Source organism: Xenopus tropicalis, chromosome 1 (genome assembly GCF_000004195.4).
Source record: "Xenopus tropicalis strain Nigerian chromosome 1, UCB_Xtro_10.0, whole genome shotgun sequence".
Taxonomy (NCBI): domain Eukaryota; kingdom Metazoa; phylum Chordata; class Amphibia; order Anura; family Pipidae; genus Xenopus; species Xenopus tropicalis.
This window is the reverse complement of record NC_030677.2, coordinates 201,587,606-201,603,728: the sequence shown is the minus strand read 5'-3', so window position 1 is coordinate 201,603,728 and position 16,123 is coordinate 201,587,606. Positions and strand designations below refer to the sequence as shown.

General features: G+C 43.3%; 1 protein-coding gene across 4 annotated transcripts in view; it reads left to right on the top strand.

Moving 5' to 3' along the window:
* The window catches only part of malt1 (MALT1 paracaspase), a 76,542-nt gene extending 65,869 nt beyond the window's left edge, over window positions 1-10,673 (top strand). For all 4 annotated transcript variants that reach the window (XM_004910400.4, XM_004910399.4, XM_002936666.5 and 1 more), the window contains 5 exons: window positions 3,655-3,782; window positions 4,158-4,307; window positions 6,235-6,392; window positions 8,078-8,203; window positions 9,939-10,673. In XM_004910400.4, coding sequence (XP_004910457.1) covers window positions 3,655-3,782; window positions 4,158-4,307; window positions 6,235-6,392; window positions 8,078-8,203; window positions 9,939-10,355 — 979 coding nt within the window. In that variant the 3' untranslated portion in view covers window positions 10,356-10,673. The remainder of the gene's footprint in view (window positions 1-3,654; window positions 3,783-4,157; window positions 4,308-6,234; window positions 6,393-8,077; window positions 8,204-9,938) is intronic.
* The last annotated feature ends 5,450 nt before the right edge of the window (window positions 10,674-16,123 follow it).

The window sequence follows — 16,123 nt, the reverse complement described above, 5'->3', positions numbered from 1 at the left end:
CTTGCAAAGCCTTCCATCCCAGAGCTCCCTGGGCAGAGTGCTTAATAATTTACTTAGGCATGACCCACTAGCCTTCTGACCCGCTGTACCAGGGTCCTGGGAGTTGTATCCATGTGAGGGGGGCATAATGTAGAAGCAGCAGATTGCCTGGGATTGAGAAGAAGGAGACCACTTGCTCCTCAACACATTTGCAATTGAGTCTCTCAAGCAGGGCCCAACTGTCTGGGAAACAATATTTTTTTGTCTTTGAAATCATAGCTGAAATGTTCGAGATGTAAGGAGGGAATAATTTAGAAAGACTTGAGCAAACAACATGTCAATCACTGGCAGGAATGCCATTAGAGTGTACCTAATGAACTAAAATTAGTAACAGCTCTGAGGGGAACACAGTTCCGTGATACTTATACATAATGTCAATTCTTTTCAGAAAGGTGATTTGCTAGCCCCCCCGGCGTTGTGTCGTGATTGATGGGAAGGCGCTAGTCAGGTGATAGATACTTACAGAAAGAAGTCGTTTCACGGGATTCTTAAAATCTGTTGTTACCGTTTTGGTCTCTATCAGATCTGGGGCCAATGGGAGGTTGTATTTAAAAGTCATTATGGTATGAAGGCTTCTGTAATTGGAACCGCCGAGCATTAAAGGGGGTTGTTCACCTTTAAATAAATGTAGAGAGTTCTATTCAGAGACAGTTTGCAATTTGTTCAGCAGCTCTCCATAGTTTGGAATTCCAGCTGCTATCTGGTTGCTAGGGTCTTGTTTACCTTAGCAACCAGGCATTGGTTTGGACGAGAGAGTGTAATATGAATAGAAGGGGGCCTGAATTAAAAGATAAGAGATAAAGAGTAACAATAACAATTCATTGTAAGTTCACAGAGCAATCTTTTTAGAGCTGCTGGGGTCAGTGTAGGTGTAGAGGAAGGCAAATAATTAAAAAAAACATTAAAAATAGATAATGAAGACCACTTGCAAAGTTGCTAGGAATAGGATCTTATATAACATATTACATGTTAACGTAAGGGTGAACCGCCCCTTTGAGGTCAGAGTATTTTAATTGATAGTGGAGAATATTGCTTTAGGAATCATTTTAACTCCATTTGAAGTTTTTATAAAGCCAGTATAAATGTCCAGTCCTTAACTCCAAGGGCTCCAAAAGCTCAGAGGATTTATCCTCATACACAGTGCTGATAGTTCAGAGTCCACAGTGGGTGTGAGTGGGATGTGAGTTCATGCACAAGAACTTCATTAGAAACAACCCACATAAACGGGGAAGTAAAATAATAGCATCTCCCTGTATTGTAACTTATTACCTAGAATAGATATTTATCCACCCATTTGTCCTTGTCATATCTCCACCTAGATCTGAACTCTCTGATACAGGTATGGGACTATCCAGAATGCTCCGGACCTGGGGTTTTTCTTGGATAAGGGATCTTTCAGTAATTTGGATCCATACCTTAGGTATTAAAAAAAATTGTTATGCCTCTAATAAGGATTAATTATATCTCCGTTGGAATCTAGTACAGGTACTGTTTTATTATTACAGAGAAAAGGGAATCATTTAACCATGAAATAAACCCAATAGGGCTGTTCTGCCCCCAATAAGGGGTAATTATATCTTAGTTGGGATCAAGTACAGGTACTGTTTTATTATTACAGAGAAAAGGGAATCATTTAACCATTAAATAAACCCAATAGGGCTGTTCTGCCCCCAATAAGGGGTAATTATATCTTAGTTGGGATCAAGTACAGGTACTGTTTTATTATTACAGAGAAAAGGGAATCATTTAACCATTAAATAAACCCAATAGGGCTGTTCTGCCCCCAATAAGGGGTAATTATATCTTAGTTGGGATCAAGTACAGGTACTGTTTTATTATTACAGAGAAAAGGGAATCATTTAACCATTAAATAAACCCAATAGGGCTGTTCTGCCCCCAATAAGGGGTAATTATATCTTAGTTGGGATCAAGTACAGGTACTGTTTTATTATTACAGAGAAAAGGGAATCATTTAACCATGAAATAAACCCAATAGGGCTGTTCTGCCCCCAATAAGGGGTAATTATATCTTAGTTGGGATCAAGTACAGGTAATCATTTAACCATTAAATAAACCCAATAGGGCTGTTCTGCCCCCAATAAGGGGTAATTATATCTTAGTTGGGATCAAGTACAGGTACTGTTTTATTATTACAGAGAAAAGGGAATCATTTAACCATTAAATAAACCCAATAGGACTGTTCTGCCCCCAATAAGGGGTAATTATATCTTAGTTGGGATCAAGTACAGGTACTGTTTTATTATTACAGAGAAAAGGGAATCATTTAACCATTAAATAAACCCAATAGGGCTGTTCTGCCCCCAATAAGGGGTAATTATATCTTAGTTGGGATCAAGTACAGGTACTGTTTTATTATTACAGAGAAAAGGGAATCATTCAGAATTATTTGATTAAAATTGAGTCTATGGGAGATGGCCTTCCAATAATTTAGAGGATAATGAGTTTCTGGATAACAGATCCCATACCTGTAATGTATTTGTTTGGCTGCATATTTTACTGATTATATAGATTAGTTAAAACACCACATTTAGTTCAACAGGGGCTGCCTTTGAGTAGCAGAGATGGACAGCACCCAGTATACATTATAGGTAGTACTATATTAAAGCTATATAATGGAGTATATACACCTTTCTACCATTATGATCCTTCTGCCTCCCCCCCCCTTCCTTCCACTCCCTGTCTGACTGAATAGAGATATGATTCCCAATGCAAGTAGTCGAGACACATGGATATTGCAACATTCTGCAGCTGCTTCTAGCACTGACAATCTGATACTGGATACTGTAACCAGACATTTCTGTCATTCAATTGCAGCTATTACAGGTATGCCCTGCTATACAGCATGTCATTTAAAGGGGCAGTGTACCATTTTGTTCAACATGGGCGCAATGGACCAGAATGAAGGTCCACTTTTGCCTTTCTTAGATTCGCTGAGTAGTCAGTCGGGTCTCCTGAAGAAAGGATGTTCTGCTTCCCAGCATCAGCTTTAAAAATCTTTCATTCTGATCTCTTCCTTTTCTGGCCATCTACATCCTGCTGATTAAATGCCACGATTTGCCGATTTATCTTCCTATGGCAGGACAGAACTGCTGCTTTTGTAAGGGAAGGGACTGAAATATAATAACATTAAACAGATCAAGCACTTGAACTTCATATTGACTGTGAATTTTTTCTTCTGTTATCACTGATCTACTAGATGTCATGTATGCATTTGTTAAACATACAAACTTCATGGTTGGGTTCCACGAAATGACGCTGCTTTGAGGATATATTGCCTGACTTCAAACATGGAATTTCAGATGCAAGTGATTTAGCTGTCACTGGGTTTAGACTTGCCTGTGTCCGTGTCCTACCTCACCTGTATTCCTACCTCACCTGTATTCCTACCTCACCTGTAATGCTGTGATCAGAGGTTACACCTTCTCCCCAAGCTGCCCTATCTATGAAATCCATCTGATTTCCGATATAAATAGTGGTGACGCTAGAAAGTGCAAAAGTGACAAAAATACCTATTATTTTCCACCCATAAAAAAACAATTATCTCATTTACTGTGTGCAAGTTATCACCCTCCATTCTCCAACTGTTTCTTGTAGGTGCCAGGGGGCCGAAGCCTTTGAAATCCAATACCCAGATTTAGCCAACGGAATATTCATGAAATTCCTAAAGAAGCGCTTGTTAGAGAACAAAAAAATCACAGTTTTATTGGACCAAGTGGCAGAAGGTAAGGAGATATCGCTTGGCGTTTGCTTTCTGATGAGAAAACTTTACTGGAAGTGTAAACAGAATAATGTAAATAATATTTCTAGAATATATAAATACTGAATAAAGGGGGTGGTTTCAGGTGAACCACCCCTTTAAGCCCTTGCCTGCTGGCTCACAGTATTGATGACTTTCAGTATTCAACCTAGTCCAGAGCATTTACCACTAGGGGTGCTGTTGTAGCTTTTGAATTCATTTCAGGGTAAGGTAAGGTAAAATATGCTGTTACTCCCACACATTTTGGGTGGGGAAGGAATGTTAAACCTAATAGTAAATAATAAGCTCTGTATTTCCAATATGTTGTTTCTACATAATCTCAACTTGGCATCTCCTACAGACATGGGCAAGTGTCAGCTGACGAAAGGAATGCAAGCTCTTGAAATCCGTAGCAGCCTATCGGAGAAAAGGGCCTTAACTGATCCCATACGACAGACGGCATGTTCTCCGGAGGGGCTGGCACGGAACCTGCAGTGGGCAAAGGCACATGGTGAGGGGCATTTGGGTCTGTCAGTCAAATTTTAATCTCTCTGTCAACTCCTTCGGTTTATTCATTTGTCTCAGAACTCGTTAGTATTCAGTAATAAATTGAGGAGATACTGATCGCTGACCATTTCCTCTCACTCAGTGCTGGATGTTGATCCACATGTGCCCAATTGGGAAGCTCAGTACTGGCCTGTGTTTATACATTGCCCTTTTCTGGCTCCCTTCCCCAAGGGCTTATGGGTTTCTCTACAGATTAGAATGAATATATGATGAAAAGCCACTTAGGCAGAGGATTGAGTAACTATCAGACAGGTAAATCCAGTGGTTCAGGTTGGGCACAGGGAATCATGTTAAAACAGGTGAGGGTTTAGAATGACTTTGGTCGAGTTTAGTTTCTGGTATGTGATCCCTGGGGCCCGATTTTCTGTGAATGACATTTTTTTTGTCTCAAAGCCCCCTACTTTTGGTGTTACAACAACCTCAACTTCTAGGCCTTTATGGAGCAAAGTAAGTAAGGTTGCTGTACATTGGAAGCATCGAGCAGCCTGAATTTCTAAGCCACCATTAGTGAGCTGGGCCAGTAAAAACAAGGTAACTGCTGCCATAGTCAATTACTCAGAGACTAAATAGACAAAATGGGTATCGGAATCCAAATATCACTTGATTCTCTTCTGACCTCACAACACCATTGCATTGCGGCATATAGAAGTGGCACATACTGGGTAGGACCTGATGAAGTATAGATAGGGAATGTATCCCTTTTAATATTATGGTAATAAATTTATATAGCATTACCAAGTCATGCATGGCTTTAATATAAATCCCCCTGCAGAGTGACATTTACGCCTGAATTTTCAAGTGCAGCACTTGTGAGATGGAGGAGTGTGATGGTGCGGCTCAAGTGTCTCTCTAGCACTGCAGGGTAACACTACAGGAGTCTGGAGAGCCATATGTGTTCTGCTCATACTGTGCAACAGAGGGGATTTTAGAATATAAATTAGGAATTAGAATGCTTTTCTATAGTAAATAAATGCTGAATCACAATTATGTTGCATAAATGCTACGTAATCAGATTTGTTTTATAAATTTATAGAAGTCTTCAAATATGTTATCAACAAAAGACAGTCAAACAGACAGCTAGGGAGGCAGGGTCCACGCAGCAACACTGCACTGAGCCATTGAGCCAAATAAATAGTGACTGTCTATGGCACCTTACAGCCCCCCCTCCATTTGCCAGAATCCACAGATTACCTGTCTGGGCCTGGGGAAGAAAGAGGAGCAAAAGAAGAGACAACAGAGGAGGGGCAACAGAAATAGAAAGGGGAAGCACTAAAACATAAAACTAGACAGGAAGCAGATGGCTGTAGAGGAGAAAATTGGACATTCACCTGTTCAGTTTATGTCTAAGCCTGATACAGTATCTAGGAATAGGGGACATTGGAGAAGGAAATAAAGGAATGGTGAGAGAGAGAAGGAAAAGTGGGAAGGGAGAAAGACAATGGGGGAGGAATAAATATGAAGAGAAGGACAGAGGAGGCTTGAGATAATCAAGATAATAAGAGTGGAATTTGGGGTAGCTGGAGAGGGGCAGGTCATAGAGAGAAGACATTTAGGGGTAGCGCCATATTTCTTTTTCAGGCGCCCAAAGGCCATCCCCGTTCTCCGCCCCCCTTTGGACATGCGCATCCTTACACCTCGCATACACAGCACTGGGGACGGGACGCACTGAAACATCTGCTGGACTTGATTTATTTTATTGTAAACTGCAAGACTCTAGCCATGACGTGCTAGTTCCTGTGATACTGCTGAGCAGTAATTAGGTAATTAAGAGTGACATCCCTGTGTGGCATTGCTAAGTGACTAACAGTAGAAATAACCCGGCGAGTGAGTCATTTGTCCCATGAAGCTCAGAACGTGATTGCATTTTGCAGAGCTTCCTGAGAGCATGGCAATCGAATTCGACTGCGGTGTCAAAATGAAGCTGGGTTTTGCTGCGGAGTTCTCTAACGTGATGATCATCTACACGCGGATAACAGAGAAGCCGGCAGAAATCATACACTGCAACGCCAGCATCACCGACTTTCCTTTAGTAAGTACTCTGCCTTCAGCACACTGACCTCTTGGCACTAAAGCGCTTGTTCACCTTTGATGTGGAGAGTAATATTCTGAGATAATTTGCAATTGGTCTTCATTTTTTATGTTTTTTTTAATTATTTAGCTTTTTGTTCAGCAGCTCTCCCCTTTGGAATTTCGGCAACTATCCAGGGTCTATGAATAGGAGAGGACCAGAATATAAAAATAAGTAATAAAAAGTAACAGTACAGTAAAACTGGAGCCTCAGAGAGGAATAGTTTTTTGGCTTTCGGGGTCAGTGACCCCCATTTGAAAGCTGGAAACAGAAGAAGAAAGCAAATAATTCAAAAACTATAATAAATAAATAATGAAAACAAAAACAATTTAAAAGTTGCTTAGAATGGGCCATTCAATAATATACTAACTTCGGTAACTTCAAGATGAACTACCCCTTTAATACATGATTTATATCAGTGATTCACATAATATCGTTATGTGCCAGAGAATATGTTGGAGAAGTTTTCTACTTGGAAAATGGTTTTAGAAATATATGAAAATGAAGTGTAAGATTGTAGCACCACAAGGTGCTACAATGGGCACAGGATAGTGCAATGCACTTGTACCTACATACAGTTTAATGCTGTGCATCAGGTTGCAAGTTGCAAGACACAGACCTGTCTGTACCTAACACCTGCCTTCAGTGTCAGACTGGGGTGTCCAGGGCCCACTGGAGCTGCCACCTCAAGGGCCCCCACACTGCCACAAGGACCCCTGTCCCAGTCGTGAGCTGGTTTAGTTCCCCACTGGGTTTTTTCCCGGTGTCCCGGTGTCCCAGTCTGACCCTGTAGGCGGTAAGTGCAGGGCTCTGTTTTTGTTTTCAGGCCAGAGTCATTTTTCCCTGAGGCAGCAGCCCAACGCCGCCTTCCCTCACCCGCTCTAAACGTACCTCTTTGGGAGTCAGGGCCGATCAAGGGTGCATCATTATTGCTCTCTCTACACTGGAGCCTAAGGCAAGGTTCTCACCCTTGTTGTGCCTATAGGTGCTCACTGTCATGCCACATGAATAACGTGCAGTTGAAGGTCATTTAAGTGTCCCATATAAAGTCCATCCGCCGCCCGTTTCCGGAGAAGACAATCAGGTCAGGACCAACAGCCCAAAATATAGTGCTGTCTATAGGTGGCCATACACAGGCAGATTTCAGCTGCTGATTCAGCTCCTTCAGACCGATTCGGCAGCTTATCCGCCCATGTATGGGCACCCCAGACAGACCTCCCTGACTGATATCTGACCTAAAATTGGCCAGATGTCAACCGGGCAGGTTTGATTTTCCCGTTGGATCGGGGACCACATAGGCTTGTTGATGCAGTCCTTGGTCCAAGGGGCATATAGCTGCCCCTTTATTTTGATCATTTGGCCATAGAATTGCAGAGTGCACTAATTATTGGTTTTTGGCCACCTTCATCAAATGACCCCTGTTGCTGTTTAAATCAAGGGAAAGTTAATGTAGAATGTTGCCTTAGAATAATTTTAGATAAGGGATATTTTAGACAAACTACAGCAGTAGTGGTATTTTTTTTTTTTCGTGGTTTGCGAAATATCTTTTTGACTATTTTGCCTGGTTGCTAAGGTATCCAGGCAGTGCCCTCGCCCCTTGTAGGAAATCTAATGAAGCGTTAACCCAAACCCTTTCAACTTAACAGGACTTAAACGTGGACCCAAAAGAAACAAACAAAGGAACCCCTGAGGAAACTGGAAGCTTCTTGGTGTCCAAAGAACTGCCCAAATATGGCTCATACACTCGGCTTAGCTCCCTGCAAACCCTAAAGGTTGGTATCTTTTCTGATCTTGATAACCTGCTATGCACTGGCAAAAGTAGAGGAAGCAGACTTTGTGGTCCAGACCCCCCTGTCCCTGGGCCCCATGACAGCAGGGTCTGTTTTCTCTTTAGTTACAAATAATCCCCCCTGTCCTACCTGGTATGCCGTGAATACAGGTATGGAGTGCACTGCTGCTATGCCAGCGAATACAGGTATTGAGTGCACGGCTGCTATGCCAGGGAATACAGGTATGGAGTGCACGGCTGCTATGCCAGCGAATACAGGTATGGAGTGCACTGCTGCTATGCCAGTGAATACAGGTATGGAGTGCACTGCTGCTATGCCAGTGAATACAGGTATGGAGTGCACTGCTGCTATGCCAGTGAATACAGGTATGGAGTGCACTGCTGCTATGCCAGCGAATACAGGTATGGAGTGCACTGCTGCTATGCCAGCGAATACAGGTATGGAGTGCACTGCTGCTATGCCAGTGAATACAGATATGGAGTGCACTGCTGCTATGCCAGCGAATACAGGTATGGAGTGCACTGCTGCTATGCCAGTGAATACAGGTATGGAGTGCACTGCTGCTATGCCAGGGAATACAGGTATGGAGTGCACGGCTGCTATGCCAGTAAATACAGGTATGGAGTGCACTGCTGCTATGCCAGTGAATACAGGTATGGAGTGCACTGCTGCTATGCCAGTGAATACAGGTATGGAGTGCACTGCTGCTATGCCAGCGAATACAGGTATGGAGTGCACTGCTGCTATGCCAGGGAATACAGGTATGGAGTGCACTGCTGCTATGCCAGCGAATACAGGTATGGAGTGCATTGCTGCTATGCCAGTGAATACAGATATGGAGTGCACTGCTGCTATGCCAGCGAATACAGGTATGGAGTGCACTGCTGCTATGCCAGGGAATACAGGTATGGAGTGCACGGCTGCTATGCCAGTGAATACAGGTATGGAGTGCACTGCTGCTATGCCAGTGAATACAGGTATGGAGTGCACTGCTGCTATGCCAGGGAATACAGGTATGGAGTGCACTGCTGCTATGCCAGTGAATACAGGTATGGAGTGCACTGCTGCTATGCCAGGGAATACAGGTATGGAGTGCACGGCTGCTATGCCAGGGAATACAGGTATGGAGTGCACTGCTGCTATGCCAGGGAATACAAGTATGGAGTGCACTGCTGCTATGCCAGTGAATACAGGTATGGAGTGCACTGCTGCTATGCCAGTGAATACAGGTATGGAGTGCACTGCTGCTATGCCAGCGAATACAGGTATGGAGTGCACTGCTGCTATGCCAGGGAATACAGGTATGGAGTGCACTGCTGCTATGCCAGCGAATACAGGTATGGAGTGCATTGCTGCTATGCCAGTGAATACAGATATGGAGTGCACTGCTGCTATGCCAGTGAATAGAGGTATGGAGTGCACTGCTGCTATGCCAGTGAATACAGGTATGGAGTGCACTGCTGCTATGCCAGTGAATACAGGTATGGAGTGCACTGCTGCTATGCCAGCGAATAGAGGTATGGAGTGCACTGCTGCTATGCCAGCGAATAGAGGTATGGAGTGCACTGCTGCTATGCCAGTGAATAGAGGTATGGAGTGCACTGCTGCTATGCCAGTGAATAGAGGTATGGAGTGCACTGCTGCTATGCCAGCGAATAGAGGTATGGAATGCACTGCACTGTGATTGTCCTAATTGTTCCCAATTATACATTTGCAGGAGAACCTAACCTTCACAGTATGTCTGAGCTACATGTATCAAGGGATCGAAGAAACGTTGGACGAGAACAAGAGAGTCGACGTAGGAAAACCCCTTATAGCAAAGCTCGACATCCACTCAGGATTTAAAAGGAACTTATCCGTCCAGACTTTGCACAGTCCGTGCCACAGCCCAGAGCTCGGCCTGGGGGTCGCTGAAGCCTCTCATGTTTGTTCAAGCCCCCGCTATTCTCAGCCACACTTTAATGCCTATCACTCAAATGCAAGAACTGCCGTGTACCCCGGGACAGGTCCGACCGACATCTACTCAGGCTTTTCTCCTGTCAGCAACCGATCGAGGTACTTCCCAGAGCCCATAATAACATACAATGTGCCGGAGGAAACCACAGATGATAACAACTTAGATTTTCCCCAATAACAGACTTCACCTTGTGTTTTTTGGTTTTTTTTTTACTCCACTGTATATAGATGGTTCAGCAGGTTCCAATTTTGTAATAATGTTATTAATAATAATAATAATATCAGTATTCACGGAGGAATGTAATTATTATGTGGGCCTCAGAGCCATTTTATGTTATAAATTCAGTGTAAATATTTTATATATTCTTATACAGTGCTGCTAGTTTTACACAAAGAAGAATATTTCAGGCAGAGTTTGCCGGTACCTGGAAGGTTAAGTACTCGTGCTCCATACTTGTGAACAGTTGAAATAAAAATGAATGGCATTTTAACTGAATTCTGTTTGTTTAGCAAAAGAGAGTGCATGATTTCAAAACTGGGACATTTAAAGGAGAACTAAAGCCTAATAACAACCCTAGTGTCACCTCCAGTGAGGTGTGAGCCACAATCAGATGTAAAAAGTGTTGGGGAGCCACACAAGCATGAATTTTTTTTGGGGGGGGGGGGTGCCAAATAAGGGCTGCTTATCGGTAGCCCCATGTGGATTCCTGGCCTGCAGGAGGCTCTCCTTGGAGTAAAACTGTTTCTGTGCTTCCAAAAGTTGTCTCCAAGCCAGAAATGTAAAAATGGCTTCTACTTTGGGGCCACTGGGAGCAACATCCAAGGGGTTGGTGAGCAACTTGTTGCCCCCGAGCCACTGGTTGGGGATCACTGAGTTGGCCCAGTCTCCTCCTTATTTCACTGTCCTTCTTTATGCATTGTACAATCATTCATCCCAGTTCTCTATTACAAAAAATGGGCAATGTCCATGGTAAAAGCATTCAAGGCCACATGGTTTGGTTTGCATGAGGGCCAATTGTCACTTGGGCCCACCAAAAGTTTTCCTGGTATCCTGGTTTTTTGGGGGATGCCAAATAAGGGCTGTGGTTGGCTAATTGGTAGCCCCATGTGGATGGGTGGCCTGCAGGAGGCTCTGCTTGGAGTAAAACTGTGTCTGTGCTTCCAAAACCTGCCTCCAAGGCGGAAATGTAAAAATGGCACCTACTTTGGGGCTACTGGGAGCAACATCAAAGGGGTTGGTGAGCAACATATTGCCCCTGAGCCACTGGTTGGGGATCACTGTGTTAGGCCATAGGCCCAGTCTCCTCCTTATTTCACTCTCCTTCTTTATGCAGTGGACATACACACAACCCAGTTCTCTACTACAGTGTTTTTCAACTTTTTTTGGGCAAAGGCACACTTGTTTCATGAAAAAAATCACGAGGCACACCACCATTAGAAAATGTTAAAAAATTTAACTCTGTGCCCAGCAGCAGTGCCCCCCTACTACATTGGTGCCCAGCAGCAGTGCCCCCCTAGTACATTGGTGCCAAGAGCAGTGCCCCCCTAGTACATTGGTGCCCAGCAGCAGTGCCCCCCTAGTACATTGGTGCCAAGAGCAGTGCCCCCCTAGTACATTGGTGCCCTGCCTACGGCACACCAGGCAACATCTCGCGGCACACTAGTGTGCCGCGGAACAGTGGTTGAAAAACGCTGCTCTATTACATAAATGGGCAATGTCCATGGTAAAAGCATTCAAGGCCACATGTTTTGGTTCATGAGGGTCAACTGTCACTTGGGCCCACCAGGCCTTACACCCCCCTCTCAAAGCACATAACTGGGGAGTCTCACAACTGCTCCTATCTTGGTACCTGGCTAAAAACTGCAGAGTTGGGCAACAGGGTTGGAAGCTGGACCTGGCTTAAACAGTGCATGTTACATTTCTGCAGTTGCGGAGAAGACGACTTGAAGCAGCGCAAGACGGTGCCCAGTTTGCTGTACTAGTCTGCATTCTGCAGTCTGCACCTAGGCTCCCCAGTGGGGCCATTTGGGAGAGGAGAGGGGGCTTGGGGTTGTCAGTAGACTTTTGTTCTTCTTTAGGGTCACACACCAAGGTCCAGTTACATGCCCTAACTCTGGACCTGGCTAAATCCCACTCTTTGTTCTTTGTTTCATTAATTGGCATCTTCTGCCAAAGTATATGGTTGTTCAGGTCCCAAACCATAGAGTTGGTTGTTATGTTGTAGTTTAGTAATAGAGGGAGAACTGCCAGTGGGAAGACCCATGCCCTTGATGTCATAGCTGTAATATAATATTATAATAATAATGTCAGAGAGAGAGATGATTGTAACAGCATTATTGTACAGTAGAACCAATAGAAGCAATGTACATAATCAACTGAATGTATTGTTTCTCTAGGGTAAGTAGAATATTTAGACGATCTAATCTGGAGTGGTAGAATTAAGGATAAAACAATGTATTACTAAAACTGTAAAAGAAATACTAAAGAAGCCAAGGTTAAGATACAGAAATGGAACAATTACACTGGGTTTCTACATCATCCCATCGTGTACCTTCTGCAGTATAGCTTTGTGCTGTGTGTGGCCCAGTACCATAATAGGCCTGACGTTAATTATCAACAAACGTTCTGCAATGAATGCAAATGGAACAAATAGAACAACTTACATATCTGAGCATTTGCAAGGTACTTTCACGTTTTAAAGGAGAAGCTGACCTTTACATTTTAACTTTTAGCAGGATGTAGAGAGTGCTATTCCGAGACAATATGCAGTTGGTCTTCATTGGCTTCCAGGGTCAGTGACCCCCATTTGGAAAGAGTGAGAAGAGGAGGGCAATTTTTAAAAAAAACAAAACTATGAAAAATAAAAAATGAAGGCAAAATGAAAAGTTGCTAAGACTGACCATTCATACTAAACGTCAACTTAAAGGTGAACCGCCCCTTTAAGGGAAAGGACACACTATATCTAGATTATGGTTAATTTAACACTTATTTTATCAAATTCATTTGAAACCTGCAGAATTAGTTTAATTGAAATTTCTGTGTTAATCATAATGTCCTTTTGTAGCGGGGGTGGGACATATTTTGAGGGTAATATCACAACACACACAGGATTCCGCCAGATAAATGTCCCTCTGACCTCTTCCTGTGGGTGATTTTACTGATACAAACTACAGTCCTGCAGTGACCGAAAACATCAGGTACATTCTGCATTTTGTACACTAGACTGTCTGTTGGCTTTTACCCAAGCACTGGCCACTCTGGTTATTAGTGTCTTTTAATATCCTTATCATTTACAGTAGGGGGTACATGATCCCTTATAATACATGAGTGATACTCAGAGTTCCCTGTATAACTCAGCCTGCAGCCTTGTGCCTTTATATGGGCACAGAACCCCTCAGTGACTTCTAATATCCTTATCATTTACAGTAGGGGGTACATTATTCCTTATAATACATGAGTGATACTCAGAGTTCCCTGTATAACTCAGCCTGCAGCCTTGTGCCTTTATATGGGCACAGAACCCCTCAGTGACTGCTAATATCCTTATCATTTACAGTAGGGGGTACATTATCCCTTATAATACATGAGTGATACTCAGAGTTCCCTGTATAACTCAGCCTGCAGCCTTGTGCCTTTATATGGGCACAGAACCCCTCAGTGACTGCTAATATCCTTATCATTTACAGAAGGGGGTACATTATCCCTTATAATACATGAGTGATACTCAGAGTTCCCTGTATAACTCAGCCTGCAGCCTTGTGCCTTTATATGGGCACAGAACCCCTCAGTGACTGCTAATATCCTTATCATTTACAGTAGGGGGTACATTATCCCTTATAATACATGGGTGATACTCAGAGTTCCCTGTATAACTCAGCCTGCAGCCTTGTGCCTTTATATGGGCACAGAACCCCTCAGTGACTGCTAATATCCTTATCATTTACAGTAGGGGGTACATTATCCCTTATAATACATGAGTGATACTCAGAGTTCCCTGTATAACTCAGCCTGCAGCCTTGTGCCTTTATATGGGCACAGAACCCCTCAGTGACTGCTAATATCCTTATCATTTACAGTAGGGGGTACATTATCCCTTATAATACATGAGTGATACTCAGAGTTCCCTGTATAACTCAGCCTGCAGCCTTGTGCCTTTATATGGGCCCCAGCCTCCTGATATACCTGCCTCTAGTGTGTGTGGAATAGGGGTTTAGATTGTAAGCTCCACTGGGGCAGAGAATGATATCCAATCTCTGTTAAGCGCTGTGGGATATGCCATTACTATGCACATGAAGGATACTAATAACAACCAAAAACCAAGTAAGTTCCTATGTATGAGTGACAGGCAGATTTACAGTGCGGCTCGTGTTCTCTCCTGCAGCTTCTCCCCTCACTCAGCCCCCCGCTCTGCCCATAGGGAAGGAACAAGCCGAGGGTGACATGCTGTGATGTATGATACAGTGCTATTTCCTGCAGGGAGGCGTTTCAAGGAAATAAAGTACAAGATTGCGGTAAAGACTGTAGATGTATTAACATGAGTTGGTTATTTAACCAGTTCATGTCCTGAAATCTCTTGCTAACTCTTGTGCTTATGCTATACCCAAGCAAGGGTGGATGCCTCCGCTATATTAATTAAAATTAATTTTTTTTAGTTTTCAAGATATTAGCAGTTTGTACACTGCTACTATAATGAATTGGAAACCGGGTGTACATTTTGGCTGACCGGACACAGATGGTAGAAAAAAAAGTTTGTGGGAAAAGGAAAGTCTGCTGATGTTGGTGAAGTTAACGAGCAGAAAGGGATCAGTTTTATCTGGTTAGTTCTCAGCCGAGCAACATCGCTGGGCTTTCCTTCTGTCACTTCATTTCCTACCAACTATGTGCAGTCAGCTGGAATAAACAGCAGGTGGCGCTGGTTTCAAATGCATTATATTGGCAGGAAGAACTTCTAATATCTTGAAAACTAGAAAAAAAATCGGTATCCTATAAACCTGGAACTTACATTGCCCTGAGCTAATTCTGAATCCATTTGGACCCAAATAGGTTCCACTACAGACACGGAAAACTTTATTTCCTAATAGCAGCCTTGGGGTTCAGACATAAATACTGAAGTGGTTTAGGTATTTCCAGTGACGTCCCTACATGGCACCGGACCCCCCTGCAGAGAAATCCTTTGAGGGGGTCACCCCTTCCTGGCCCCGCCCCCCACCCATCTGGCTGCTCCCATCTCCTCTACAGTTACGCCATTGGGCATTTCATATTAATTATTAGAGCTTATTGGTTATTAGTCTTAGAGATCTCTCCATCTGTACAAAGCTGGGCAGGATCAGTCGACACAATGGTCCAGAGAAAATGTAGCCAATCGGGGGGGGGGGCGACAGTCCATGAAATATATGGCTAGAATAGAATGTTTAGCTCAACCCTATAGGGCGGCTTTGATGATATAATGATGGTCAGCAATCAGTGGAGGAAATATAAGGATTGGACATTAAAAGGGACCAGCTTTGCCTCTCCTGTTCATAAGGTTCTAGATTCCATGTGGTATTAGAATCATTCCATATCCTATTTGTATCTTATCTAGATCTTGGTTACTTGCCCTCCTGTCTCGCTGTCTCTGTAATCACGAGTCGCTACCACCGACATTTATTTTGTAGGCCCCCAGGATATTTAATGCACCAGTTTTAATGGGACCAGTTATTTGTACCCTGTACTTGTAACTCTATTCTTACAGAGACAAATTCAGGGAGTAAAATGAACCAGAAGCCTGGCACCTTGCCACTCTTTAACCCAGGGAAATGGTTAAACCCAACCCAAGGGCATACAGAAACTTTCCAATAAAAGCCGGTGAGGCACTGATCCCAAACTGAACTTACTATTCAAAAGATGTTTTGGTTTAAAAATAATGAATCCACAGTGTTCAAAGTGCTGGGCCCAGGACACTGGCT